The sequence below is a fragment of the Pelecanus crispus genome, chromosome 24, assembly GCF_030463565.1.
Source record: "Pelecanus crispus isolate bPelCri1 chromosome 24, bPelCri1.pri, whole genome shotgun sequence".
Lineage (NCBI taxonomy): Eukaryota > Metazoa > Chordata > Aves > Pelecaniformes > Pelecanidae > Pelecanus > Pelecanus crispus.
The window spans coordinates 261987-286837 of NC_134666.1; the positions used below are offsets into that span (position 1 = coordinate 261987).

A 24851-nucleotide genomic window follows, 5' to 3' on the forward strand; every position below is an offset into this window, starting at 1 on the left:
CTCAGCGCTTCGTTAAGGCAAGGTTTAATTTGGGGGGCACCGCCCCCCACCGGGGGGGGACCCCTCAATAGTGCTCGGGGACGGTGACCAGGGCTTCGGCCGGGGGGCGGCTGATGTCAACGTTCTGCGGGGCGAAGACGTTTTAGGGAGGGGTCCCCAAAATGTAATGGGCCCCCCAGTCTGGGGGGGATGGGGAGGGAACTCTACACCCCTTTTTGGGGTGTCTTGGTGTTTTTTGGGGGGCTCCCCCTTACCTGGGGTCGCTCGCGGTGGGTGTTCACCGCTTCCACGTTGAGGAAGATGGATTCCACCTCGCAGCCTGCTTCCCCGGGGAGGGAGAAGGAACCCGGCTGCGGCTTGGAGGGGACAGTCCCCTTTTTGGGGGGGGCTGCCGCCATTTTGGGGGTACACATGGAAGGGGGACGGTCCCCTTTTTGGGGGGCCACTGCCCCACTCACCGTAGGCCACGGGGGTCAGCTTGAGGACCGTGTGTAGGGGGCACTTGAGGTAGGGCAGCTCATCTTGAGGCAGGGGGAAGAGGTTGAGAAGGGGGGACAGCAGGTCTGGGGGTGTCCCCAAAACGTCCCGAATTGTCCCCAAAACCTCACCCGCGCTTTTATCCAGGAAGTAAGCCAGCAGGCAGCGCATGACGGCTTGGTGGCAGATGACCAGCACGTTCTCCTGCCGTTCCAGCTCCATGATGACGGGCTCCAGCCGCTGCACCAGGTCCTCGTAGGACTGGAGGTGGGGCGGGGGACAGACGGACAGCGGGGTGACATCCCCAAAACCCTGCGCCCCCCCTTTGCTGTCACTGGGAGCCGGGGGGGGTTACCTCGCCTTTGGGGTAGCGGTAGCGGTATTTATCTTGGTCCCGTAGGGCGAACTCTTGGGGGTAGCGCGCCTGGATCTCCTCGTAGGTCATCTCCTCGCAGACGCCCTGTGGGATGGGGTTTTGGAGGGAGTATTTTGGGGGAGGGGGATCCCCCAAGTTTTGGGGGGGGGATTTGGGGGACCCCTCCCCCAAAAAAGAGGGTGTGGCTCACAGCATCAAGCTCGTTGAGGGCTTTCCACTGCTCGTAGGGCACGCCCAGCGCCTCGGCCGTCTCGATGGTGCGTTTCATGTGGCTGCTCCACACCTTCAGCTCCCGGATGCCCTGGCTGCGGATGAACTGGGCCAGGGCCTGGGCGTACTGGGGGGTGGGGTGGGGCTAGCGTTGGCCACGCCCATAGGGCGGGGTTTTCATGGCCACGCCCCCCCCGTGCGCCTTTTGTGCAATGGATGGGGTGGTGCCCTGGGGCTGCTCCTGTAGCCCCGCCCCTTGGGGTGTGGCTCGCTCCCGTAGCCCCGCCCCTTGTGCAAGGTCAACGACTGCCTTGTGGGTGTGGCCTGCTGCCCTGGCTCCGCCCCTTTGTGTCCCTGCCCACATGGTTGCTTGGGGGGTGTGGCTTTGCCCCATAGCCACACCCATCCCTGTGGCTCCACCCCATGGGTGTGGCCTGCTCCCTTAGCCCCGCCCATTTGTCGATGGAGCCAGTTGTGGGTGTGGCCTGCTCCCCTAACCCCACCCCTTTGCCCATGGCCCTGCCTGTGGAGCCACTAGGGGGCGTGGCTTCTCCCTTAGCCCCGCCCCTTTGCCCCTGCCCATGGAGCCTTGTGGGGGCGTGGCTTCTCCCTTAGCCCCGCCCCTTTGCCCCCACCCATGGAGCCACGTGGGGGCGTGGCTTCTCCCTTAGCCCTGCCCTCTGCCTGTAGCTCCACCCCTGCCTGAGGCACCTCCCTATAGGAGGGGCTTTCTCTTAGCCCCACCCCTATTGGTGGTGACAGGCAGGCGTGGCCTTCCCTTAGCTCCACCCCCTAGCCCTACCTGTGTGCTCTGGTGGGGGTGGCCTCCCGTAGCCCCGCCCCCTGCCCGTAGCCCCGCCCCTCCCGCTGCATGCCCTGGGGCCCGGCGCCCTGTTCCCAGCCCCCGGCTGTGCCCACCCCCCGCGGGTGCCCGCCCCCACCTGCAGCCCCCGGGGCGACAGCCCCGCGTCCCCGCCGATGCGGCCGCGCAGGTTGAGCTGGCTCTCGCCGTGCCGGCTGAGGTAGATGGCGCGGGGCGTGACGTGGATGTTCATCAGGTAGTAGACGATGCGGCTCTGGGTATGGCCCTGCACCCGGTTGGCCAGGTACCGCAGCCCCACCTCGAAGATCTGGATGTAGGACAGCCCGCTGGCGGCGGCGGGGGGGCCCCATGTCAGGCTGGGGGGGGTCCCCGAGCCAAGAATTGGGGGGGGCGGGGTGACACCCCCACAGGGCATGGTGTCACCTGTCCAGCTGCTCGTCCAGGGGCTCGTAGGTGGCCTGGTAGCACTCGATGCGCTTGAGGAAATCGGCCACCACCTCCTCCTGCGTGCGGCCCCTGTAGTCGGGGCTGCTCAGCTTCACTTGCTGCGGGGACACGGGTTTGCGGGGGGACGCAGGCGGGGGGGCCCCCGCGTCCCCCCACAGGCTCTCACCTTGATGTTCTCCTCGATAATGGCGGGGTCGTTGCAAATGGACTCGACGAAGAGAACCTCGGGGGGGGAAAGGGGGTCACTGCTGCCCCCCCCCCAGCTGTGAGCACCCCCAAAGCAGTGCTGCTGCCCCCCCATGCTGTGAGCACCCCAAAGCAGTGCTGCTGCCCCCCCCAGCTGTGAGCACCCCCAAAGCAGTGCCAGTGACCCCCCATGCTGTGAGCACCCCCAAAGCAGTGCCAGTGACCCCCCATGCTGTGAGCACCCCCAAAGCAGTGCTGCTGCCCCCCCACGCTGTGAGCACCCCCAAAGCAGTGCCAGTGACCCCCCATGCTGTGAGCACCCCCAAAGCAGTGCTGCTGCCCCCCCATGCTGTGAGCACCCCAAAGCAGTGCTGCTGCCCCCCCCAGCTGTGAGCACCCCCAAAGCAGTGCCAGTGACCCCCCCATGCTGTGAGCACCCCCAAAGCAGTGCTGCTGCCCCCCCATGCTGTGAGCACCCCAAAGCAGTGCCAGTGACCCCCCCACGCTGTGAGCACCCCCAAAGCAGTGCCAGTGACCCCCCCACGCTGTGAGCACCCCCAAAGCAGTGCTGCTGCCCCCCCATGCTGTGAGCACCCCCAAAGCAGTGCCAGTGACCCCCCCATGCTGTGAGCACCCCCAAAGCAGTGCTGCTGCCCCCCCAGCTGTGAGCACCCCCAAAGCAGTGCTGCTGCCCCCCCATGCTGTGAGCACCCCCAAAGCAGTGCCAGTGACCCCCCATGCTGTGAGCACCCCAAAGCAGTGCTGCTGCCCCCCCCAGCTGTGAGCACCCCCAAAGCAGTGCCAGTGACCCCCCCATGCTGTGAGCACCCCCAAAGCAGTGCTGTTGCCCCCCCATGCTGTGAGCACCCCCAAAGCAGTGCCAGTGACCCCCCCAGCTGTGAGCACCCCCAAAGCAGTGCCAGTGAGCCCCCATGCTGTGAGCACCCCAAAGCAGTGCTGCTGCCCCCCCCAGCTGTGAGCACCCCCAAAGCAGTGCCAGTGACCCCCCCACGCTGTGAGCACCCCCAAAGCAGTGCTGCTGCCCCCCCACGCTGTGAGCACCCCCAAAGCAGTGCCAGTGACCCCCCACGCTGTGAGCACCCCCAAAGCAGTGCTGCTGCCCCCCCATGCTGTGAGCACCCCCAAAGCAGTGCCAGTGACCCCCCACGCTGTGAGCACCCCAAAGCAGTGCCAGTGACCCCCCCACGCTGTGAGCACCCCCAAAGCAGTGCCAGTGACCCCCCCATGCTGTGAGCACCCCAAAGCAGTGCTGCTGCCCCCCCCACGCTGTGAGCACCCCCAAAGCAGTGCCAGTGACCCCCCCACGCTGTGAGCACCCCCAAAGCAGTGCCAGTGACCCCCCACGCTGTGAGCACCCCAAAGCAGCGCCGCTGCCCCCCCATGCTGTGAGCACCCCAAAGCAGTGCCAGTGACCCCCCATGCTGTGAGCACCCCCAAAGCAGTGCCAGTGACCCCCCCATGCTGTGAGCACCCCCAAAGCAGTGCTGCTGCCCCCCCACGCTGTGAGCACCCCCAAAGCAGCGCCGCTGCCCCCCCCAGCTGTGAGCACCCCCAAAGCAGTGCCAGTGACCCCCCATGCTGTGAGCACCCCCAAAGCAGTGCCAGTGACCCCCCATGCTGTGAGCACCCCAAAGCAGCGCCGCTGCCCCCCCATGCTGTGAGCACCCCCAAAGCAGTGCCAGTGACCCCCCACGCTGTGAGCACCCCCAAAGCAGTGCTGTTGCTCCCCCATGCTGTGAGCACCCCCAAAGCAGTGCCAGTGACCCCCCCAGCTGTGAGCACCCCAAAGCAGTGCCAGTGACCCCCCACGCTGTGAGCACCCCCAAAGCAGTGCCAGTGACCCCCCCACGCTGTGAGCACCCCCAAAGCAGTGCCAGTGACCCCCCCAGCTGTGAGCACCCCCAAAGCAGTGCTGCTGCCCCCCCACGCTGTGAGCACCCCCAAAGCAGTGCCAGTGACCCCCCCACGCTGTGAGCACCCCCAAAGCAGTGCCAGTGACCCCCCCACGCTGTGAGCACCCCCAAAGCAGCGCCGCTGCCCCCCCACGCTGTGAGCACCCCCAAAGCAGTGCTGCTGCCCCCCCATGCTGTGAGCACCCCCAAAGCAGTGCCAGTGACCCCCCACGCTGTGAGCACCCCCAAAGCAGTGCCAGTGACCCCCCCAGCTGTGAGCACCCCAAAGCAGTGCCAGTGACCCCCCACGCTGTGAGCACCCCCAAAGCAGTGCCAGTGACCCCCCCACGCTGTGAGCACCCCAAAGCAGTGCTGCTGCCCCCCCACGCTGTGAGCACCCCCAAAGCAGTGCCAGTGACCCCCCCACGCTGTGAGCACCCCCAAAGCAGTGCCAGTGACCCCCCCATGCTGTGAGCACCCCCAAAGCAGTGCTGCTGCCCCCCCACGCTGTGAGCACCCCCAAAGCAGTGCCAGTGACCCCCCACGCTGTGAGCACCCCCAAAGCAGTTCTGCTGCCCCCCACGCTGTGAGCACCCCCAAAGCAGTGCCGCCGACCCCTCCAATTCTATAAGCCCCCCCAAAATACTTGGTGCCCCCCCCAAATCCTTCTGCCTCTACCTTGTAGCCGTTCTCTTTTGCGAACTGCAGGATCAGGGCCCGGCGTTCCCGCGTCGTGTTGGTGGCGTCGAACACCTGAGGGTTTCGGGGGGCAGTTTGGACCCCCCCCAAATAAAAGGGGGGGGGATTTGCCGTTTTGGGGGGGTGCTTTGTGGAAAGGGGGGGTCTCCTACCGCCACCTGCCCCTCCTCGGAGCTCAGGTAGGCGCGCACATCCTTGAGGGCGGCCAGCGCACACTGCCTGGGGAGGGAATATTTTTTTGGGGGGGGTTGTGGGCTAGGAGCTGTGCCCCCCTTCCCTCCAAGTGGACCCCCAAAATCCCACCCCCCCCAAATTTAACCTGCGGATTTGCATGGCCTCTTCGTTATCGTGGCGGAAAAACTCGTAGTTCTTGTAGCTCTGCACGGCTTCGCGGCGGTACTGCCCCACGTTAAAAACTGCAGGGCGGTGGTGAGGAGGGGGGGTTAGGGGGTACCCCCAAATTTTTTTTTGCCCCCCCCTACACCCTAAAAACACTCACCCCGCGTCGGCGTGCCGATCCAATTGAGGTAACGAGTGAGTTTCCGGGAGATGTAGGTCTTGCCGCGGGCCGGCAACCCCACCATGATCACCATGGTGGGGCAGTTGGTAAATTGGGGGACGGAAGCTGGGGGGGGGGGCTAAATCAGTGTTTAGCCCCCCCTTAAATCCCCCTTTAATTTACTTTTGCACCCCCAAGCCCCTCCTGCGCCCCAATTTGGGGCACAGCAGCTTACCCTGAGGGGGGCAAACCCCCCCCCAACGCACCCGTTGGGTGCGTTGGGGGGGGGTTTGCCCCCCTCAGGGTGGGTGCCCCCCCCCCAAAAACAAAGTCCCCCAACTTACATCCCCGTCGTAAGCCGTGGGCGCGAAGGGGGACCCAAACTTTTTGCAGGGGGGTCTGCGTCAGCTGCCCCGCCGCCATCCCTCTGCCCTCTGCCCCCGGTCAACGTCCCCACGGCCACGCTCCGGGTGTCGCGGCCCCCGTCCGTCTGTCCGTCCCGTCCCCCCCCCCCCCCTTTTTTTTTTTTTTTTTTTTTTGATTTTTTTGTTGTACCTGGGATTTTGGGTGATTTCTCCTCCATTTTGGGGGGGGGCGGGTGGGCGCTGCGGGTGCCCCCCGCGAAGGTCGGAGGTAACGCTATACCCTGGCCCGTCGCCGGGTTGGGAGGGAGGATGGGACATGGGGGGGGGCAGTGGGGGCCCCCCATGGGGTCCTGATCCTGGCCCCTTGGGGGGGTCTCGGTTTTGGCCCCCTTGGGGTGCTGATCCTGGCCCCTTTGGGGTCCCAATCCCGACCCCCTGAGGGTCCTGATCCCGACCCCCTGGAGCTGCTGGCCCTGTCCCCCTGGGGGTCCCGATCCTGTCCTTTTGGGGGTCCCGATTCTGTCCCCCTGGGGGTCCCAATTCTGTCCCCCTGGGGGTCCCGATCCTGTCCTTTTGGGGGTCCCGATTCTGTCCCCCTGGGGGTCCCAATTCTGTCCCCCTGGGGGTCCCGATCCTGTCCCCCTGGGGGTCCCAATTCTGTCCCCCTGGGGGTCCCGATCCTGTCCTTTTGGGGGTCCCGATTCTGTCCCCCTGGGGGTCCCAATTCTGTCCCCCTGGGGGGTCCCGATCCTGTCCTTTTGGGGGTCCCGATCCTGTCCCCCTGGGGGTCCCGATCCTGTCCTTTTGGGGGGTCCCGATCCTGTCGCCCTGGGGGTCCCAATCCTGTCCTTTTGGGGGTCCCAATTCTGTCCCCCTGGGGGGTCCCGATCCTGTCCTTTTGGGGGGTCCCGATCCTGTCGCCCTGGGGGTCCTGATCTTGTCCTTTTTGGGGTCCTGATCCCATCCCCCTGGGGCACCAGATCCTGTCCTTTCGGGGGTCCTTGTCCCACCCCCCTGAGGGTCCCAATCCCGTCCCCTGGGGGTCCCCGTCCCCCCCGGCATCCCCACCCCCGCCGGTCCCGACCCCCCCGGGACTCCCCACCCCCGTGGGACCCCCCCCCGGGTCCCCCCTCCCCGTGTCCCCCCCCCATGTCCCCCCTCCCCGTGTCCCTCCCCGGTCCCTCCCCGTGTCCCCCCCTCCCCCTCCCCAGCCCCGCCCCGCTCCCCGCCCTCCCCGGTGCCGCCCCCCGCTCGCATTGGCCGGGCGGCGGGAGGACGATGGCGGCCATCCGCAGCGTGAAGGTACCGGGGGGGACCCGTGGAGCTCCGGGACCGGCCGGGAGACCCCCGGGAACCGCCGGGAGACCCCCAGGGGCCATGGGGAGCCGCCGGGGGCCACCGGGAGACCACCGGGAGACCCCCGTGGGCCACCGGGAGACCACCGGGAGACCCCCGTGGGCCATGGGGAGCCGCCGGGAGACCGCCGGGAGACCCCCGTGGGCCACCGGGAGACCCCCGTGGGCCACCGGGAGACCCCCGGGAACCACTGGGAGACCTCCGTGGGCCACCGGCAGACCACCGGGAGACCTCCGTGGGCCACCAGGAGACCCCCGGGAACCATTGGGAGACCCCCGGGAACCACCGGGAGACCCCTGTGGACCACCGGGAGATCCCGTGGGCCATCAGGAACCACCGGGAGACCCCCGTGGACCATGGGGACCCAGCGCGAGACCCCCGTGGGCCACCGGGAGACCCCCATGGACCATGGGGAACCACCAGGAGACCCCGTGGGCCAGCAGGAGATCCCCTTGGACCACCAGGAACCACTGGGAGACCCTGTGGGCCACCGAGAGACCCTGTGGACCACCGGGAAACCCTGTGGGCCAGCAGGAGACCCCCGTGGGCCAGTGGGAAAGCACGAGGAGGGGGCCCACGGGACACACACCGGTCCCCTCCTCCCCGCTGACCCCCCCCTCGTGTCCTTACCCCCCCAGGGACTGGTGGCACTGGTGACCGGCGGTGCCTCGGGACTGGGACGAGCCACGGTGGAGCGGCTGGTGGCACAGGGGGCTCGGGTGGTCCTCCTCGACCTGCCCACGTCACCGGGGATCCAGCTGGCCAAGGAGCTGGGGGAGCGCTGTGCCTTCGCCCCCGCCGACGTGAGCACCCGTGGGTGGGGGTGGTTTGGCCCTGCGGGGTGGATTTCTCCGCCATTTTCCCTACTGGGGACGTCCATCTTGTTGTGGGGTCCTCCTTGATGTGGGGTCCTCCTTGATGTGGGGTCCACCTTGATGTGGGGTCCTCCTTGTTGTGGGGTCTTCCTTGTCGTGGGGTCCACCTTGATGTGGGATCCTCCTTGATGTTGGGTTCACCTTCATCCCCCTCCAGGTGACGTCGGCCGAGGAGGTGGGCGCAGCCCTGACCTTGGCCCAGAAGGAGTTTGGGCGTCTGGACCTGGTGGTGAACTGTGCCGGCATTGGCATCGCCCTCAAGACCTACAACAGCAAGAAGGACAAAGTGCATGAGCTGGAGGACTTCCAGAGGGTCATCAACGTGAGTGCGGCAGCGGCGGGGTGGTTTTGGGGTGTCCCACGCCCAGTGGTGTGGCTGTAGGGTGTCCTTTGCCAACAGGGTGGGTGTGGGGTGTACCTGGCCAACGGGGTGTTTGTGGGGTGTCCCAGGTCAACGGGGTGGTTGTGAGTGTGGGGTGTCCCGGGTCACAGGGTGGTTTTGGGGTGTTCATGTCAAATGGGGTGGCTGTGGCCTTGGGGTGTCACCAGCCAACGGGGTGGTTGTGGGGTGTCCCAGGTCAATGGGGTGGTTGTGGTTATGGGGTGTCCCTGGCCAGTGGGGTGGTTGTGGGGTGTCCCTGGCGTACGGGGGTGGTTGTGGTTGTGGGGTGTCCCTGGCCAACGGGGTGGTTGTGGGGTGTCCCTGGCCAACGGGGTGGTTGTGGGGTGACCCTGGCCAAGGGGGTGACCTTGGGGCTGAGGGTGCTCATGTCCTGGGGGTTCAGGGTGGCCGTGGGCTATCCGCAGCGGCTGCCCCCCAACGGGCTGCCCTTGGGGGTCCCAGGCACAGCACGTGGGGCCATGGGGGTGTCAACAGGGTTTGGGGGTGTCCTCGGAGCCACCCCAACTTCCCTCCCCCAGGTGAACCTGGTGGGGACCTTCAACGTCATCCGCCTCAGCGCCCGGCTGATGAGCCAGAACCAACCCGACGCCGACGGCCACCGAGGTCTGGTGGTCAACACCGCCAGCGTGGCCGCCTTCGAGGGGCAGGTGAGGGGGACGAGCGGGAATGGTTTGGGGGGGGGGAAGGGTGCTGAGGTGGGGAGGGACACCCCAAAACTCTCCAGACGTGTCTTCCGTAGGTGGGACAAGCGGCCTACTCGGCCTCCAAGGGCGGCATCGTGGGCATGACCCTGCCCATCGCCCGCGACCTGGCGCCGCTGGGGATCCGGGTGGTCACCATCGCGCCGGGTAAGGATGCGGGGGGGACGGGGAGGGCGGGAAACGGGGAGGGAGGGAGGCGGCGTACCCCGCTTCACCCCTCTCTTTGGGGCTTTTTTGGGGGGTTTCTTCCTCAGGGCTGTTCTCCACTCCGTTGTTGGCCGGTTTGCCCGAACGAGTTCGGAATTTTTTGGGACAACAAGTGCCTTTCCCCTCCCGGCTGGGGCACCCCGCCGAATACGCCCACCTCGTCCAGGCCTTGGCCGAGAACCCCATGATCAACGGGGAGGTGGTGAGGTTGGACGGGGCCCTCCGCATGCAGCCCTGAATTTTTTTTTTGTTTGTTTTTGGGGGGGGGTGTACCCCAAATTTTGGGGGGCGGTGTGTATGCGGGGGCGCGTCCACGCTGGGGATGCAGACGGCGGGATGTTCCCCACGGCCCTGGGGATGAACGCCGCGGCTGGACGCTCCCTGAGGACGCTGCGGGATGGGGACGCGGAGTGGGGACCCCCCCCAACACGAGTGGGGACCCCCCCCAACACGAGGGGGGACCCCCCCACCCCCCATGAATGGGGACACCCCCCCCGGGATCTGGGGACACCCCCGTCCCGGGGACACGAGCCAGGGACGCTCCCGGGAGGTGGGACACCCCACGATGGGGCCGCTGCCCCCACCCACGCCGCGCCCCCGCAATAAAGCGTGTTCAGCCATGCCGCCCCTCTCTGCGCCGGGCTGCCCCGCCTCCCCTCCCTTCCCATTGGCTCACGCCGCTGTCGATCCGCTGCGCCGCTAAGCGTGATTGGGTTGGGGAAGGGGGTGGGGAGGGTAAAGCCCGCCCTCCTCAGGGGGCAGTTGTGATTGGTTGGCGACCTCTGAGCCGTGGGTTGGCTGCGTACGCGTCGCTCAGGCGGAACTCGCCTCTGATTGGCTGAGGACAAGGTGGAGGGCGGGCGAGGGCGGGCTGAGTATCACCCCCTCGGTCCCGTCATTGATTGGCTAGGGCTCCTGTCAGTACGCCGCGAGGCGGGTGGGCGGGCTCGGTGCTGATTGGCCGCGGTGTGTCCTTCCGCCGGAAGCGGTGCGAGAGGGGAGAGGGAGGGCGGCGGAGCCGGCGGGGCGGCAGCGACCATGAACATCCGGAATGCGCGGGTGGGCGAGCCCGGAGAGGGCGAACCGGGGTCCCGGGGGGGCCGGGGAGGGAGCTGGGGCCCCGGGAGGGGATCAGCCGGGCTTCGGGGAGGGGGGAACCGGCGTCCCATGGGGGGCTGAGGGGGATACGGGCCCTGGGGGGAATCTGAGGGGGATACCGGGCCCTAGGGGGGATCTGAGGGGGATACGGGGCCCTGGGGGGAATCTGAGGGGGATACCGGGCCCTAGGGGGGGATCTGAGGGGGATACGGGGCCCTAGGGGGGGATCTGAGGGGGATACGGGGCCCTGGGGGGAATCTGAGGGGGATACCGGGCCCTAGGGGGGGATCTGAGGGGGATACGGGGCCCTGGGGGGAATCTGAGGGGGATACCGGGCCCTAGGGGGGAATCTGAGGGGGATACGGGGCCCCGGGGGGGGCTCTGAGGGGGATACCGGGCCCTAGGGGGGGAATCTGAGGGGGATACCGGGCCCTAGGGGGGGGCTCTGAGGGGGATACCGGGCCCTAGGGGGGGAATCTGAGGGGGATACCGGGCCCTAGGGGGGGAATCTGAGGGGGATACCGGGCCCTAGGGGGGGGCTCTGAGGGGGATACCGGGCCCTAGGGGGGAATCTGAGGGGGATACCGGGCCCTAGGGGGGAATCTGAGGGGGATACGGGGCCCTGGGGGGGGCTCTGAGGGGGATACGGGGCCCTGGGGGGGGATCTGAGGGGGATACCGGGCCCTAGGGGGGGCTCTGAGGGGGATACGGGGCCCCGGGGGGGGCTCTGAGGGGGACCCCGCTCCCTGCGAGGGGCCTTGGCGGGGATCCCGCGTCCCTCAGAGCCCCGCAGCTGTCAGGCAGCACCGAGGCCCGTTTGGGGCGTCCCCCCGCCGCCACCCAAGGGTGTCAGTCCCACCCCCCGGGGCCGTGCGGGGTCACCACCGCCCTGACGCGCCCCACTGGCAGCCCGAGGACCTGATGAACATGCAACACTGCAACCTGCTCTGCCTGCCCGAGAATTACCAGATGAAGTATTACTTCTACCACGGCCTCTCCTGGCCCCAGGTCCGTCCCCCTCCCTGCTCCTGGGTGCCTGGGTCCCCTCTCCGGGCGCCTGGGTCCCCCCCATCACCCCGCTTTCCCTCCCTGCAGCTCTCCTACATCGCTGAAGATGAGAATGGGAAGATCGTGGGTTATGTCCTGGCCAAGATGTGAGTGTGGTTTAGGGGGGCCCTTCCCCCCCACACTTTCCCTTTGATTTGAGGGGTCTTAGTGGTGGTGGTGACAGGATTTGGGGGTGTCGCTCCCCCCCCCTCATCTCCGTTGTCCTGCAGGGAGGAGGACCCCGATGACGTTCCTCACGGGCACATCACGTCCCTGGTAGGCAGCGGGGTGTGTGTGGGGGTGACTGGGGCACTTGGGGGTGTCATGAGGGGGGGATTTGGGAGGCTCTTGGAGTGGGTCAGAGGGTTTGGGGGGCACTTGAGAGGGTTTGGGGTGCTCCTTGAGGGTCTGTGAGGGCTCTTTGAGGGGTTTGGGGAGGTCTTGGAGTGGGTCTGAGCACCTGGGGGGCTCTTTGAGGGTCTCTGGGGGCAGCTGAGGAATTTTTGGGGGGTTCTTGGGGTGGTTCCGAGCATTTGTGGTGTTCTTTGAGGGTCTCTGGGGACACTTTGAGGGGTTTGGGGGTGCTCTTTGAATGGGTCTAAGCATTTGGGGTGTTCTTTAAGGAGGTTTTGGGGCTGAGCTGGTTGTGGGGTGTTCTGACAGTCATTGGGGACTCTGAGGGATTTGGGGGAGCTCTTGGATTAGATCTGGGCATTTGGGGGGCTCTTTGGGGGTTTTGAGGGCACTTGAGGGTTTTGGGGTGGTGCTTAAAGTGGGTCTGAGCATTTTGGGGCCTCTTTGAAGGGTTTTGGGGGGCTCTTTGAGTGGATCCAAGCACTGGGGGTGCTGTTTGAGGGTCTTTGAGAGCTCTTTGATGGGTTTGGGTGTCTCTTGGAGTGGGTCAGAGGGTTTGGGGTGCTCCTTGAGGGTCTGTGAGGGCTCTTTGAGGGGTTTGGGGGGCTCTTGGCATGGGTCTGAGCATTTGGGGCACTTGAGGGGTTTTGGGGTGTTCCTTGAGAGCTTTGGGGGGACTCATGGAGGGGTGTGAGCATTTAGGGTGCACTTTGAGGGGGTTTGGGGTCACTTGAGGGGTTTTGGGGTGCTCCTTGAGAGCTCTGGGGGGGCTCTTGGAGGGGTCTGAGCATTTGGGGCGCTCTTTGAGGGTCGTTGAGAGCTTTTTGAGGTGATTTAGTGGGCTCATCGAGGGTCTTTGGGGAGGAGTTCAGGGTGTTGGAGGATCCTGGAGATCTGTGGGTGTTAGGGAAGTTTTGGGGGTGCCCCGGGTGGGTTTTGGGGTACCCCACAACAGCTGTACCCCCCAAAAAGGCAGTGAAGAGATCCCACCGACGCCTGGGGCTGGCGCAGAAGCTGATGGACCAGGCGTCCCGGGCCATGATCGAGAACTTCAACGCCAAGTACGTCTCTCTCCACGTTCGCAAGAGGTGAGGACCCCCCCAAAATAACACTTAGGGAACCCCCCCCAAAATCACAAACCAATCTGGAAACCCCTGGAGGCCCCCCAAAAATAACAACCCCCTCCTTTTTTTGGTTGGCAGCAACCGGGCGGCTCTGCATCTCTACTCCAACACTCTCAACTTCCAGTGAGTTTGGGGGGGGGGCTGGGGGGGTTATGGGGGGGGCTGTGGAGGAGGAAGGGGGGATTTGGGGGGGCTGGGGGGTGATTTGGGGGGGCTGGGGGGGATTGAGGGGCGACTTGGGGGGTATGGGGGGGCCTGGTGAGATGGTGGGGTGGGGTTTAGGGGGCCTTTGGGAGAGTTTACAGCTACATTGAGAGACAAAACGGGGGTGGGCTGGGGGGTCACCCCAAAACCAATCCCCTCCGTGCCCTACCCCCCCCAAAGCACCCCCCCACGCCTGTGTGCCCCCCAAACAATGCCCCCCCTCCAGGATCAGCGAGGTGGAGCCCAAATACTACGCGGACGGGGAGGACGCCTACGCCATGAAGCGGGACCTCACCCAAATGGCGGACGAGGTAGTGCCCCCCCCCCCCCACCCCGTTTTTGGGGGGGCTGCACCCCCCGGGGCCTGTCCAAACCTTTTTTGGTGCCCCCCCCCGCCCCCCCTTCCAGCTGCGGAAGCAGGTGGAGCAGAAGGAGCGTGGCCGTCCCCCGGCGCCCACCGAGCCCCCCCGGGGTGGGGAGGGGGTTTGTGGAAGTGGGGGGGCCCCCCCCCAACCTCCGCCTGTGCCCCCCCCCTCCCGAGGACGGCGGGGGCCGACAGCAAGGACGTCAGCGAGGTGAGCGAGACCACCGAGAGCACCGACGTCAAAGACAGCTCCGAGGCCTCCGACTCCGCTTCATAGGGACCCCCCCCCCCAAATTCCTGGGGACCCCCCCAAGCCCCCCTTTGGTGTTGGGGGGGGCAATAAACCCCCTCCCTCTCCAGCCTGCGCCTCTTCTCTGTGCCCCCCGTTGTCTGGGGGGGGTAATTTGGGGGGGGTCCTGAACCTGGGGGGGTTGTGGGGCAATTTGGGGGGGGTTAAGGGCGGCCCCCCCCCCCCCCAGGGGAGGGGAGGAGTGCCAGGAGGGGCGTGGCATCTCCTGGCCACGCCTCTCCCGCCTAGGCCACGCCCCTCACCGCTGATTGGCGTTGGGCGTAGCGCCGAGAGTTGCCGGCGTGGGGGCGCGGCCTCTGCTCGTCCCTCCCCGCCGATTGGCGGCGGCGCGGCCTTTCGCGCTCTGATTGGCGGAGGCGCGCCGTTGCGGCACCGCCTTCCGCTCGCCGATTGGCGGAGGCGCGCCGTTGCGGCGCCGCCATGTGGGAGCAGCCGCCGTTGAGCCGGGCGGCGGCGCTGGCCCTGGGGAGGAACGGGAGCGGGGCCCGGGCAGCGGGGCCGGGCTGGCGGCACGCCTGCCACGTCCTGCTGTACGCCCCGCTGCCCGCCGGCTCCCCTCCGCCGGGCTACGCCGTTCTGGTGCGTACGGGGCGAAAGGGAGGGGCCCGGGGCCGGTGCCCCCGCGGCTGATCCCCCGCCGCCCCCGCAGATGCAGCTGCGGTTCGACGGGCGGTTCGGGTTCCCGGGGGGGCTGCTGGAGCCCGGCGGCGAGTCGCTGGAAGCCGGGCTCCACCGGGAGCTGCGGGAGGAGCTGGGCCCGGCGGCGGCGGGGCTGCGTTTACGACCCCGCCATCACCGCGGCGCTAAGGCCTGGCCGGCGGGCGGCGCCGGAAGCGGAAGTGACGCCGGGCTCGTGACGCATTTCTACATCCGGCGGTTACGGCTGGAGGAGTTGGTGGCCATCGAGAGGGGCGGCCCGCGGGCACCGGAGCACGGCCTGGAGGTGGGGGGGGGAACCGGCACCGGGGGCTGGGGGCGACCGGTACCGGGGGGGGACTGCGGGGGGGGGGGGGGGGGGGGGCTGAGGGGGGATCCGCTACCGGGGGGGCGGGTGGGAGGGGGATCCGGTACTGGGGGAGCTGCGGGACACCGGCACCGGGGGGGGGAGGGGGAGGGGGATCCGGTACCGGGGGGGCTGCGGGGGGGGGCTGAGGGGGGATCCGGTACCGGGGGGGCTGGGGGACACCGGTACCGGGGGGGGGGGGGGGGGCGCGGTGTGCGACCTGTACTAGGGGGGGCTGAGGGGGATCTGGTACCGGGGGGGCTGGGGGACACCGGCACCGGGGGGGGTGGGGGGGTGGGAGGGGGATCCGGTACCGGAGGGGCTGCGGGGGGGGGGCTGGGGGACACCGGTACCGGGGGGGGAGGGGCAGGGGTGTGCGACCGGTACCGGGGGGGGCTGAGGGGGATCCGGTACCGGGGTTTGGGGAGGATCCAGGACCGGGGGGGGGGCTGGGGGACACCAGTACCGGGCGGGGCTGAGGGGGATCCGGTACCGGGGGGGGCTGGGGGACACGGGTACCGGGGCTGGGGGGGGTGGATCCGGTACCGGGGGGGGCTGGGGGACATGGGTACCGGGGTTTGGGGAGGATCGGGGAGGGGGGGGGCGCTGAGGAGGATCCAGTACCGGGGTTTGGGGAGGATCCAGGACTGGGGGGGCTGGGGGACACCAGTACCGGGAGGGCTGCGGGGGGCTGCTGAGGGGGATCCGGTACCGGGGGGCGCTGGGGGGACACCGGTACCGGGGCTGGGGGGGTGGATCCGGTACCGGGAGGGGCTGGGGTCACCGGTACCGGGGGATCTGGGGGGTTGTGAGGGTCTGGGGGGGACGACAGGCTCCAGGGGACATGGGGAGGGTCCCCTCTCCCCTCGATGTGGGGGGTGGCAGCAGCGCGGGGGGGGCATGAGGCGATTTTGGGGGGTCCCCGGCACTGTGGGGGCTCCCCCCCAGGTGCAGGGGCTGGTGCGGGTCCCCCTGGGCAGGGGGCTCCCCGTTTTCCTGCGGCACCGCTTCGCCGGGGACGCCCGGGAGCAGCTCCTGGGGGCCCTCCCCGTCCTCGGCATCCGGCCCCCCCTCAGCGAGGAGCCCACGGGGGACCCCCAAAACCAGGTGGCCGGGGAGCCCCTCACCCCAGAAACGGGGGGGGGTGACGTAACAAAATGAAAGCACCCCAAAATGCCCCCCCCGTTTGGCATTGTCACCCACTAAGGGAGGGATCTGGGGGTTCAGGGGAGCCCCTGTGTACCCCATTAAACCTTTATTATAATATATTTTTAGATAGAAAAAGACAATTTTACAAGTTTTTAACCCAAAATGTACAAAAATGGTCCTAAATTGATGGTATTTCACCCCCCTGGGGATGGGGGGGGATTTTTGGGCAACCCCAGCGGGTTGGGGACACCTTGGGGGGGGTTCAGGGTCAACAAACACCCTGAGCTGTGTTGGGGGGCCCCCAGCCCCTCGTTACCCGCAATGCCTTGGGGGGAGAGGGGGTGTCGCACCCCCAGCCCCCCCAAAATCAGTCTCTGGCGCCGTTAAGGTCCGTCTGTCCGTCTGCGGGGCTGGGGGGCTCCTCAGCCAGGACCTCTTCCACGCCACTGCCTGGGGGGGGCACACAAAGTCAGCCCCCCCCAAAAAAAAGATTTGGGGGGGTCAGGGGGAATTGGGGGTGCTCCCAGACCCCCATTTCCCCAGCTGGGAGGTATTGGGGTACCCCCGGGGCGGGGGGGCGCTTACCGTCCCCGTCATCGGGGATCTCCTGCACGTCCTCGTCGTCGTCCACGATCACCACGCAGTCTTCCCTGCTCTCGCTGTGGGCGGGGGCGTTAGCGGGGGGGCACAGAGCTTTGGGGTTCCTTCCTGGCACCTCCAAAATCTCGGGGTACCCCGCAGCCACCCCCCGCGCGGCATCGCTGACCTTTCGGGGGTCCCCTCGGCACCCTCGCCCAGCAGGTAGAACTGCAGCGGGTTTGGCCATAGTTCCTCCTTGATGATCTGCGGGAGAAATTGGGGGGGCATCAGGGGGGGCTACTGGAAGGGGGACTGGGGCTGGGATACTGGGAGCACCGGGAGGGGGTGACTGGGAGCACTGGGAGTCACCTCGGCGATGCGATCCCCCGCGGGGAAGCTGTGGTCCCCAAACCAAGCGAAGAAGCTGCAGGGGGCCGGGGGGCCCTTGTGAGGGCGAGCGCGGGGGTCTTGCCCCTGCCACCACCGGATGGGGGTCGAATGGGACACGAGGTGGCCTGGGGGGGGGGAAAGGGGGGTCACTCTGGACCCCCAGAATCCCTCCCTGGGCTGTAGGGAGAGGGGTGGCCCCCTCCCCACCCACCCCCGTCACCCACGGAGGGGCCGCGCACGAACTCCTTGGCCACGACGTCGTTCTGGAAGTAGGGGTTGACGCTGAAGAAGAACCTGATCCTGCACCCGGGTCGGGCTTGGCCAAATTCTTCCACCTGCGGGACCCAGGCGTCCGGGTATGTCCCCCTTCCCCCACTCCTGGGGGGTGGGGGGCCCCCATTTGTGTCTGTGTCCCCCCCCCGGGGCACCCAAGGCACCTGTAAACTCGTCATGTAGCTCAGGGCGTCCTCGTCGCGGTCGCTGATCATGGCCGAGAGCTGCGGGTGGTTCAGGAACTGGCGAGGGGTTGGGGGGGTCAAGGAAAACCCCGTGTTTTGTTTGTGTGTCCCCCCAAATTCCAACACACACACACACAACCCCCCCCCCCCGAATAAAAAGGATACGGCGGTGACCAGAAACCGGGGATGTGCTGGATGAGGCGGTTGCGGCGCTGTAGGTGCGGCCGCCGGCGGAGCCAGAATTTGGCGCGGAGGCGGCGGAAGGCGCGAGCCGCCTGCTCCTCCACGGCCTCAAGCTCCAGCTGCACGGCCTCCAGGGCCGCCAGGTACCGCCCTGGGCCTTCCTCCTCCTCCTCCTCCTCTTCATCCTCGTCCTCCCCCCAGAGAAATCACCGCGCACTCCTCCGGGCTGTGGCCCTTCTGCCACGCGCCGGGGGCTGGACCCCCTTTGGGCTCTGGGCCCCTTTTCCCACCTTGGCTTTGCTCTGGGCAGGTGGCAGTGGTGGTCTCCAGGCCCTCCTGGGGCTCGGTGGTGGTCTCCAGGCTCCCCTCAGGCCCGGTGGTGGTCTCCAGGCCCCCCTTCCCCTCTTCTCTGCTCCAAGCAGCGGGAGATGGCAGTTTCCAGTCTCCCCATGGCCTCGCTGGTGGTCTCCAGGCCCCCCTTGCCCCTTCTGTGCTGCTCCAAGTGGCCGGTGGCAGCGGTCTCCAGGCTCCCTATGACCTCCCCGGTGGGCTCCAGACCCCCCTTCCCCCCTTCGGCCTTGCTCCAAGCAGCGGGAGACGGCCGTTTCCAGTCTCCCCTTGCGCCTGCTGGTGGTCTTCAGGCCCCCCCTGAGGGAAGCGGGCGGTCTCCAGGCCCCCCGGACCTCCCCGGTGGTCTCCGGGCCCCCCTTGCCCCGCTCCAAGCCGCGGTAATGGCGGTCTCCAGGCCCCCCTTGGGCCCCATGGTGGTCTCCAGGCCCCCCTTGAGGGGAGCGGCGGTTCCCAGCCCGGCCGCCAGGGGGCGCGGGCGCGCGCCGGCGCTCTGCGCATGCCCGGCCCCGGCGTTCGGCGCATGCGCGCCGCGGCCCTCACCGCGACCTCCGCCGGGGGGTGACGTCTCTCGGACGGCGACGGCGGCGGGCGGGCGGGTCCGTCCCGGCGGGCGCGTCCAAATGACGGAGCTTGGCGGGGGGGGGCCGGTCCGCCCGGCCCCGCTCATAGCGGCGGCAACCGCGGGGGGGGGGGGCGGGGGGCGGCTCCCGCGGCCGCCAGGCCCCAACGGCCGCCGCCAACGGCCGAAAAGCGCGCGCGCCGCCACCCTGGCCCCGCCCACCCCGCCCGTCACGCGCCGCCGCTCCGCCCCCCCCCCCCCTTATTGGTTGCCCGCGCCCCGCGCCGGTTGCCGTGGCGACGCCTGTCACGTGGGGCGAGGGCGCGGGGAAGGCGGCAGCCAATCAGCGGCCGTGGCCCCGCTTTGGCGGGCAGAAAGGTGGTTGGGGGGGCGGGCGGCGGCGCGCACGTGCGGCCGGCAGTGACGTGGCGAGGCGCGAAGCCCCGCCCCGCCGCCCAGAGCCCTCAGGACCCTCCGAGGGGGCGGGCGTGCGGCTGCCGCCCCCCGGCAGCGGGGGGGCCGGGACCCCCCCTCACCCCCCCCGGCTGTCACCCAAGGAGTCGGGACAGCCCCCGCGGTGAGGAGCCCCCGGCTGTGCCCGGGAGGCTGAGGGACCCCCCCGGCTGCCTCCCTGAGGGCCGAGGACACCCAAGCTCCCTCCCTGAGGGCCGAGGACCCCCCCAGCCGCCTCCCTGAGGGCCGAGGACCCCCCCAGCCGCCTCCCTGAGGGCCGAGGACCCCCCCAGCCGCCTCCCTGAGGGCCGAGGACCCCCCCAGCCGCCTCCCTGAGGGCTAGCCGCCTCCCTGAAGGGCTGAGGACACCCAAAACAGGCTGAGGACCCCTGCAGCTCCCTCCCTGAGGGCTGAGGAACGCCCCCCCCCCAGCTGCCTCTCTGAGGGCCGAGGACCCCCCAAGCTCCCTCCCTGAGGCCTGAGGACCCCCAAAGCGGGCTGAGGGCCCCTCCCAGCCGCCTCCCTAAGGCCTGAGGACCCCCAAAACGGGCTGAGGACCCCTCCAGCTGCCTCCCTGAGGGCTGAGGACCCCCAAACGGGCTGAGGACCCCCCTCAGCTGCCTCTCTGAGGGCCGAGGACCCCCCAAGCTCCCTCCCTGAGGGCTGAGGACCCCCAAAGCAGACTGAGGACCCCCCCAGCTGCCTCCCTGAGGCCTGAGGACCCCCAAAGTGGGCTGAGGACCCCCCCAGCTGCCTCCCTGAGGCCTGAGGACCCCCAAAGTGGGCTGAGGACCCCTCCAGCTGCCTCCCTGAGGCCTGAGGACCCCCCCCAGCTGCCTCTCTGAGGCCTGAGGACCCCCGCAACGGGCTGAGGACCCCCGCAGCTCTTTCCCTGAGGGGATGAGGACCCCCAAAACAGGCTGAGGACCCCCCCCAGCTGCCTGAGGCCTGAGGACCCCCAAAGCGGCCTGAGGACCCCCCCCAGCTGCCTCCGAAGGGGGTGCGGACCCCCTTCCGTCGCGACACAGAGGCCACGGCGTGACATGGAGGGTGAGTGTCCCCCCACCCCCGCTGCCAGGGGCCCCCCCAGTCTCCCAGGGGTGGTGTGGGGGGGCTGTTTGTCACCCGCAGCGCCTGTGACCTTTGCTGGGGACCGTCCCCGGGGGCAGGAAACGGCTGCGACAGAGAAGGGAGCGGGGAGGGAAACCAGCCCCCCCTCCCCAAAATGGGGAGAGCCAACCCGCTTCCGCACCCCAAATCCCCCCCTGCACCCCAATTCCCCCCCCCCATCCCAATCACCCCCACGAGGACTCAGGGAGTCTTTTCTATGGCTGTATGTACACAGGGGCACCCCAAAACCCGGGGGGGGGGTGGGTGTCCCACAAAATGGCTGACACCCCCCACCCCAAGGGGGGGGGTCCCACAAAATGGCCGACACCCCCACCCAAGGAGGGGAGGGGGGGCAATTTGGGGGTGCAGTGATAGGCCCGTGCCGCAACTCACCCTCCCCGCTCCGACCGATGTAGGGGTGTCCCGTGTTTTTAGGGGTGAAAATGTGATATGGGGGGGGGTGTGAAAATTTGGGGGACCCCCACCCGTTTTTTATGTCAGCCAGGCCAGCGCCAGGTAGAGCCCCAGAGCCAGGGCGGCCGTGGGGCCCCCCCCGTCCCCCCAAGCCACCGGCACCAGCACAGCCAAGGCCAGCAGCACCCCGCACCCCCTGAGGGCCCCCCCAAACCCCCCCCCGCGCCCCCGGGGGGGCCTCGCCGGCACCACCAAAGCCCCCTCCACCGGCCCCACCCTCCCTAACAAAAGCGGGGGGCTGCGGCGGCCGCCCCCCTCCTCGTAGCGCAGAGCCATCTCGTTCGCTAACGAGGTGTTGGGGGCTCGCTCGGGGACGGGGGGGGTCCCCGTTTCTCGGGGGGGGGTCCCCGTTGGTCGCCGCGCTCCCCCCCGCAGCCGCCGGAGGTGGGAGAGGTAGAGCTGCTCCAGCTCCCGCGCCACCCGCCTCCTCCTCGACGCCCTCGACGCCCTGGGGGGGAGGGCAGGATTTTGGGGTACCCCCCTCCTTTTGAAGGGGGGGCACCCCATTTTTTGTTGTTTTTTGGGGGGTGGGGGGGTTGTCTCACCTGTGCCGGGGGCTGCTCCGCATCCAGGGGGGGCGTTGGGGAGGGGTCGGGCTCTGTGGGAGGGGAAAAGAGGGGGGTGAGGTGGGGTACCCCCAAAATTGTGGGGTACTCCTAAAATGGGGGGGGGTACCTCTAGCGATTTGGGGGGGGGGTACCCCCAAAATTGGGGACGGGGGGGTGATACTTACCCGTGCCGCGGGTCAGGGGGTGGGGGCTGCGCGTCCTCCGCCTCCTGCGGCCTTTTGGGGGGGACACGGCGGGGGGGGTCACCGGAGACGACACCCCCCCCAATTTAGGGGGGCACATGCGGGGAGGCGGGGGGGGGAGGGCGACCCCCGTTTTGGGGGGGCCCCCCCCATGCGGTTTTGCCCCCCCCCCCCAATCTCTTACCTGCCCTTCCCAGGCCTCATCCAGCTCCCGGGGGGCTGCTCCCCCTCCCCACCCTGAGGGGGGTCCCCCAAAAGCCCCGCCGCCCCCCCCCCGCGCCCCCCCCCGCGCCCCCGGGGGTCCCAGGGCCGGTATTGCCGCAGGCGGGCGAGGGGGAGCCCCAAAGCGTCGGCGGAAAAGGACCCGCCGGGACCCCCCCCCCAGGGAAAGGGGACACGGGGGGGTCGGGGTCCCCCGGGGGGGGGGATTCGGGGTCCCCCGGGGGGACCCAAGCGTCCGGGGGGGGGTGAGGGGGGGTCCCGGGGCGCGGAGCATGCTGGGAAGGGCCCCCCCGGCGCGGGGCATGCCGGGAGTCCGGCCACGGGGGGGGCGCCGGGGCGGAGGCGGGCGGCCGGGCCATGGCGGGAGGGGGCGTGGCCGGGGGGCGCGGCCGGGGGCGCTGCGCAGGCGGCGGGGGCGTGGTCTGCGCGCTGGGGGGCGGGGCCGGGGTGCCCTGCGTGGGGCGGCGGGGGGGCGTGGTCTGGGCGCTGGGGGCGGGGGCCGGGGGCGCTGCGCAGGCGGGCGGGGGCGTGGTCTGCGCGCTGGGGGCGGGGCCGGGGTGCCCTGCGCGGGCGGCGGGGGGCGTGGCCTGCGCGCTGGGGGCGGGGCCTGTGGCGGTCCCGCAGCGGCGGGGGCGTGGTCTGCGCGCTGGGGGCGGGGCCTGTGGCTGTCCCGCAGCGGCGCGGGGGGGGTGTGTGTGTGTGTGTGAATGAAATGGGGTCGTGTCCCCCCCCCCCCCCAGGCCAGTGGCACCCCAGGACGCCTGGGTCCCCCGAGGGGTGTTTGGGGGGGTCCTGGGAGACCCCCCCAGTGGGTGGTGGTCTTGGAGGGGGTTAAAGGGGCACCCCTGTACTCATGGCTCCAAAGCGGGGTCCCCCAAATGTCTGGGGGGGGCACTGGGGGTGAAGCGGGGTCCCCCCGATGCCTGGGTCCCTTTGCAACCCCCCCCCCCCAAAAGGGAGCTTCAGCACAAGTGAAAGTTTGGGGCGGTGCTGGTGCCCCCCCCCCCCCCGATCCCCATGGAAAGGGGTGCGGAAGCGCGGGGGGTGGTGGAGGATTTAGGGGGGGCCCCCCAGGACCCCCCCCCAAGAGGGGGAGGGTTCTCTGACATCACGGGGTGGGGGGGGGGTACCATAAAAAGCGGGGCGCAGCGGGTGGGGCGGGCAGGCGAGCGGGGTGCTGCCGGTGAGCGGGGTTCGGGGAGGGGGGGGGGCACGGGGGGGAGTCTGCGCCCCAAGACGCACTCTCACGAGGGGGGGGGGAGGCGGCCGGCGCACGAGGGCCTTTGCACGAGGGCCTTTGCACGAGGGGCCGGCGCACGCCCTCACGCCGCAGCACATGGCCGGCACGGGGACGGGGTTGGGGGTCCCGGTGTGGTGGGGGGGGGCAGGTATTTTTGGGGGGGGGGGGTGGAGCAGGCCCGGACGCCTGCATCCCCTGCCCCCCCCCCTCGATTTCCTGCTGTCTCAGGGCGAGTTTCAAGTCGCTTCGAGCTGGGGAAGTCCCCGGGGGGGCGAAAAAAACCGAAACCGGGGAGGGGTCCCAGGGTGCTGAAACCGGGAGCGGGTTTGGGTTAAAGCGGGGCGAATTCGGGGTCGGAAAGCGCCAAAAAAATGACATTAAACCGGCAGGTTTCAGGTGCCGCCGTTTCCTTGCGAAAAGGGCAAAAATCAAGGCCCCGCGCCTGGAAAGCACCCCCCAAATTATGGGGGTACGCATGGGGGGGCTTTGTCACGGGGTTTTACCCGTTCTGAGCAATTCTTAAAGGATTTGGGGGTGCCCAAGCGATTCGGGTCTATTTTTGGGGGCATTTCCCGGCTTTTTGGGGTGTGTTTTAGCTGCTTTTTCCGACAGCGTCTTTTTGGGGCGTTTCAGGGAGTTTTGGGGTGGTTTTTGGCATTTCAGACCACAGGAATGGGGGGGCAGCGGCCCTGTTTTGGGGTGTCAGCATCTGGCTGTTTCAGGGTGCCGGTTTTGGGGCATTTCTCCCGATTTTAGAGCGGTTCTGCCTGGCTGGTTTGGGGTTTTCTCTGCGCAGACATTTTGGGGCAGTTCTCCTCATTTTGGGGGGTTTCTGCCTGGCTGGTTTGGGGCACATCTGCCTGGTCTTTTTGGGGTGTTTCCTTCGGATTTTGGGGTACCTCTGCCTGACTGATTCGGGGTGTATCTGCCTGGTCATTTTGGGGCATTTCTCCTCATTTTGGGGTGTGTCTTCCTCGTCGATTTGGGGTGGTTTTGCCCAACTGTTTTGGGGCATTTCTCTGCATTTTTGGGGTGTTTCTTTATGGCCATTTTAGGGTGTCTGTGCCCAGCTGGTTTGGGGCCTTTCTCTTTTTGGGGTGTCTCTGACCAATTTGGGGGGGTCTCTGCCTGGTCTTTTTGGGGCATTTTTCTGCATTTTGGAGTGTCTCTGCTTGGCCAGTTCGGGGCATTTCCGCTCAGTTGTTTGGGGTCATTTCTCTGCATTTTGGGGTGTTTGTGGCCATTTTAGGGTGTCTGTGCCCGGTTCTTTTGGGATCTTTCTCCTCATTTGGGGGTTTCTCTGCCTAACCGATTTGGGGGGTTTCTGCCCAGCTACGTTGCGGCGTTTCTCCTCATTTTGGTGCATCTCTGCCCAGCCAATTTGGGGCGTTTCTGCTTGGTCGTTTTGGGGCATTTTTGCGCATTTTGGAGTGTCTGTGTCCGGCCGGTTTAGGGTGGCTGTACCCAGTTGTTTTGGGGCATTTCTTTGCCTTTTCCAGTGTCTCCGCCCGGCCATTTTAGGGCACTTCTCTGCGTTTCGAGGCGTCTCAGCCCGGCCGTTTCGGGGTACCCGTTCCCAGCCATTTTGGGGCATTTCTCTGCGTTTTCGGGTGTCTGTTCCCCATCCCTTCGGGGCTGTCGCTGCCCCGGCTGTTTCGGGGCGCCCTTTTGGGTCTGGGGGGGCCCATCCCCGGCCCCCCGCCCCCGCCGTGACTCAGGGCTGTGGTTTCCCGTCTATAAATCGGGGGTGGAGGCAGCCGGGTGTCACCCAAAGCCATGGCAGGCGCCCGGGACCCGTGAGCTGGGGGCACTGGGAGCACTGGGAGGCACTAGGAACACGCTGGGGAGCAGCGGCATGATGCTGGATGGGACTGGGGGGGGCACCAGGACG

General features: G+C 68.2%; 5 protein-coding genes across 10 annotated transcripts; 3 read left to right on the forward strand and 2 right to left on the reverse strand.

Annotated features, from left to right (window-relative positions):
* Positions 1–64: 64 nt before the first annotated feature.
* Positions 65–6213, reverse strand: LOC142595917 (6-phosphofructo-2-kinase/fructose-2,6-bisphosphatase). Of its 3 annotated transcripts, none has more exons than XM_075724785.1 (14): positions 5975–6195; positions 5631–5756; positions 5451–5547; positions 5284–5350; positions 5111–5185; positions 2500–2556; positions 2310–2431; positions 2005–2212; positions 1044–1190; positions 833–937; positions 609–738; positions 459–521; positions 255–319; positions 65–124 (listed from the first exon to the last, which is right to left on the reverse strand). In XM_075724785.1, exons 1-14 carry the CDS (start codon positions 6051–6053, stop codon positions 65–67), a joined length of 1401 nt encoding a protein of 466 aa, XP_075580900.1. In that variant the 5' UTR covers positions 6054–6195. The 3 variants fall into 3 exon arrangements, with proteins under 3 accessions (XP_075580900.1, XP_075580898.1, XP_075580899.1); XM_075724783.1 differs by having other exon boundaries at positions 5451–5480; positions 5633–5756; positions 5975–6053; XM_075724784.1 differs by lacking the exon at positions 5631–5756 and having other exon boundaries at positions 6186–6213.
* A 1060-nt stretch (positions 6214–7273) lies between these two features.
* On the forward strand, positions 7274–9775 carry HSD17B10 (hydroxysteroid 17-beta dehydrogenase 10). The gene is made up of 6 exons (XM_075724787.1): positions 7274–7297; positions 7990–8154; positions 8384–8548; positions 9148–9276; positions 9369–9477; positions 9585–9775. The coding sequence occupies exons 1-6, from the start codon at positions 7274–7276 to the stop codon at positions 9773–9775; spliced, it is 783 nt and encodes a 260-aa protein (XP_075580902.1).
* Positions 9776–10546: 771 nt separating this feature from the next.
* NAA10 (N-alpha-acetyltransferase 10, NatA catalytic subunit) lies at positions 10547–14036 on the forward strand. Of its 4 annotated transcripts, none has more exons than XM_075724788.1 (9): positions 10547–10596; positions 11545–11643; positions 11731–11789; positions 11913–11958; positions 13009–13124; positions 13239–13283; positions 13591–13675; positions 13773–13806; positions 13845–14036. In XM_075724788.1, the coding sequence occupies exons 1-9, from the start codon at positions 10576–10578 to the stop codon at positions 14003–14005; spliced, it is 666 nt and encodes a 221-aa protein (XP_075580903.1). In that variant the 5' UTR covers positions 10547–10575; the 3' UTR covers positions 14006–14036. The 4 variants fall into 4 exon arrangements, with proteins under 4 accessions (XP_075580903.1, XP_075580905.1, XP_075580906.1 ...); XM_075724790.1 differs by having other exon boundaries at positions 13773–13800; XM_075724791.1 differs by having other exon boundaries at positions 11731–11775; positions 11917–11958.
* A 422-nt stretch (positions 14037–14458) lies between these two features.
* On the forward strand, positions 14459–16202 carry LOC142595903 (U8 snoRNA-decapping enzyme-like). The gene is made up of 3 exons (XM_075724754.1): positions 14459–14617; positions 14688–14981; positions 15990–16202. Exons 1-3 carry the CDS (start codon positions 14459–14461, stop codon positions 16200–16202), a joined length of 666 nt encoding a protein of 221 aa, XP_075580869.1.
* Positions 16203–16557: 355 nt separating this feature from the next.
* Positions 16558–24374, reverse strand: LOC142595904 (testis-specific Y-encoded-like protein 1). Its single transcript, XM_075724755.1, is given in 9 exon segments — positions 16558–16640; positions 16776–16849; positions 16957–17033; positions 17139–17284; positions 17380–17494; positions 17597–17674; positions 17783–17790; positions 17793–17991; positions 24270–24374. Coding segments are annotated over 9 exon segments (885 nt in total).
* Positions 24375–24851: the final 477 nt, after the last annotated feature.

What these genes read in the sequence shown, in the direction of transcription:
- LOC142595917 (XM_075724785.1), bottom strand. Translation starts at nt 6,053, where the DNA reads ATGGCGGCGGGGCAGCTGACGCAGACCCCCCTGCAAAAAGTTTGGGTC. An exon ending in GATCGGCACGCCGACGCGGG is followed by an intron (nt 5,548 to 5,630) that starts GTGAGTGTTTTT and finishes ACCGCCCTGCAG; the next exon opens with TTTTTAACGTGGGGCAGTAC. An exon ending in CCCACCGCGAGCGACCCCAG is followed by an intron (nt 125 to 254) that starts GTAAGGGGGAGC and finishes TTCGCCCCGCAG; the next exon opens with AACGTTGACATCAGCCGCCC.
- HSD17B10 (XM_075724787.1), top strand. Translation starts at nt 7,274, where the DNA reads ATGGCGGCCATCCGCAGCGTGAAG. An exon ending in GTGCCTTCGCCCCCGCCGAC is followed by an intron (nt 8,155 to 8,383) that starts GTGAGCACCCGT and finishes ATCCCCCTCCAG; the next exon opens with GTGACGTCGGCCGAGGAGGT. An exon ending in TGGCCGCCTTCGAGGGGCAG is followed by an intron (nt 9,277 to 9,368) that starts GTGAGGGGGACG and finishes TGTCTTCCGTAG; the next exon opens with GTGGGACAAGCGGCCTACTC.
- NAA10 (XM_075724788.1), top strand. Translation starts at nt 10,576, where the DNA reads ATGAACATCCGGAATGCGCGG. An exon ending in ACGGCCTCTCCTGGCCCCAG is followed by an intron (nt 11,644 to 11,730) that starts GTCCGTCCCCCT and finishes CCCTCCCTGCAG; the next exon opens with CTCTCCTACATCGCTGAAGA. An exon ending in GGAGCAGAAGGAGCGTGGCC is followed by an intron (nt 13,807 to 13,844) that starts GTCCCCCGGCGC and finishes CGGGGTGGGGAG; the next exon opens with GGGGTTTGTGGAAGTGGGGG.
- LOC142595903 (XM_075724754.1), top strand. Translation starts at nt 14,459, where the DNA reads ATGTGGGAGCAGCCGCCGTTGAGCCGGGCGGCGGCGCTGGCCCTGGGG. An exon ending in CGCCGGGCTACGCCGTTCTG is followed by an intron (nt 14,618 to 14,687) that starts GTGCGTACGGGG and finishes CCGCCCCCGCAG; the next exon opens with ATGCAGCTGCGGTTCGACGG. An exon ending in CACCGGAGCACGGCCTGGAG is followed by an intron (nt 14,982 to 15,989) that starts GTGGGGGGGGGA and finishes GCTCCCCCCCAG; the next exon opens with GTGCAGGGGCTGGTGCGGGT.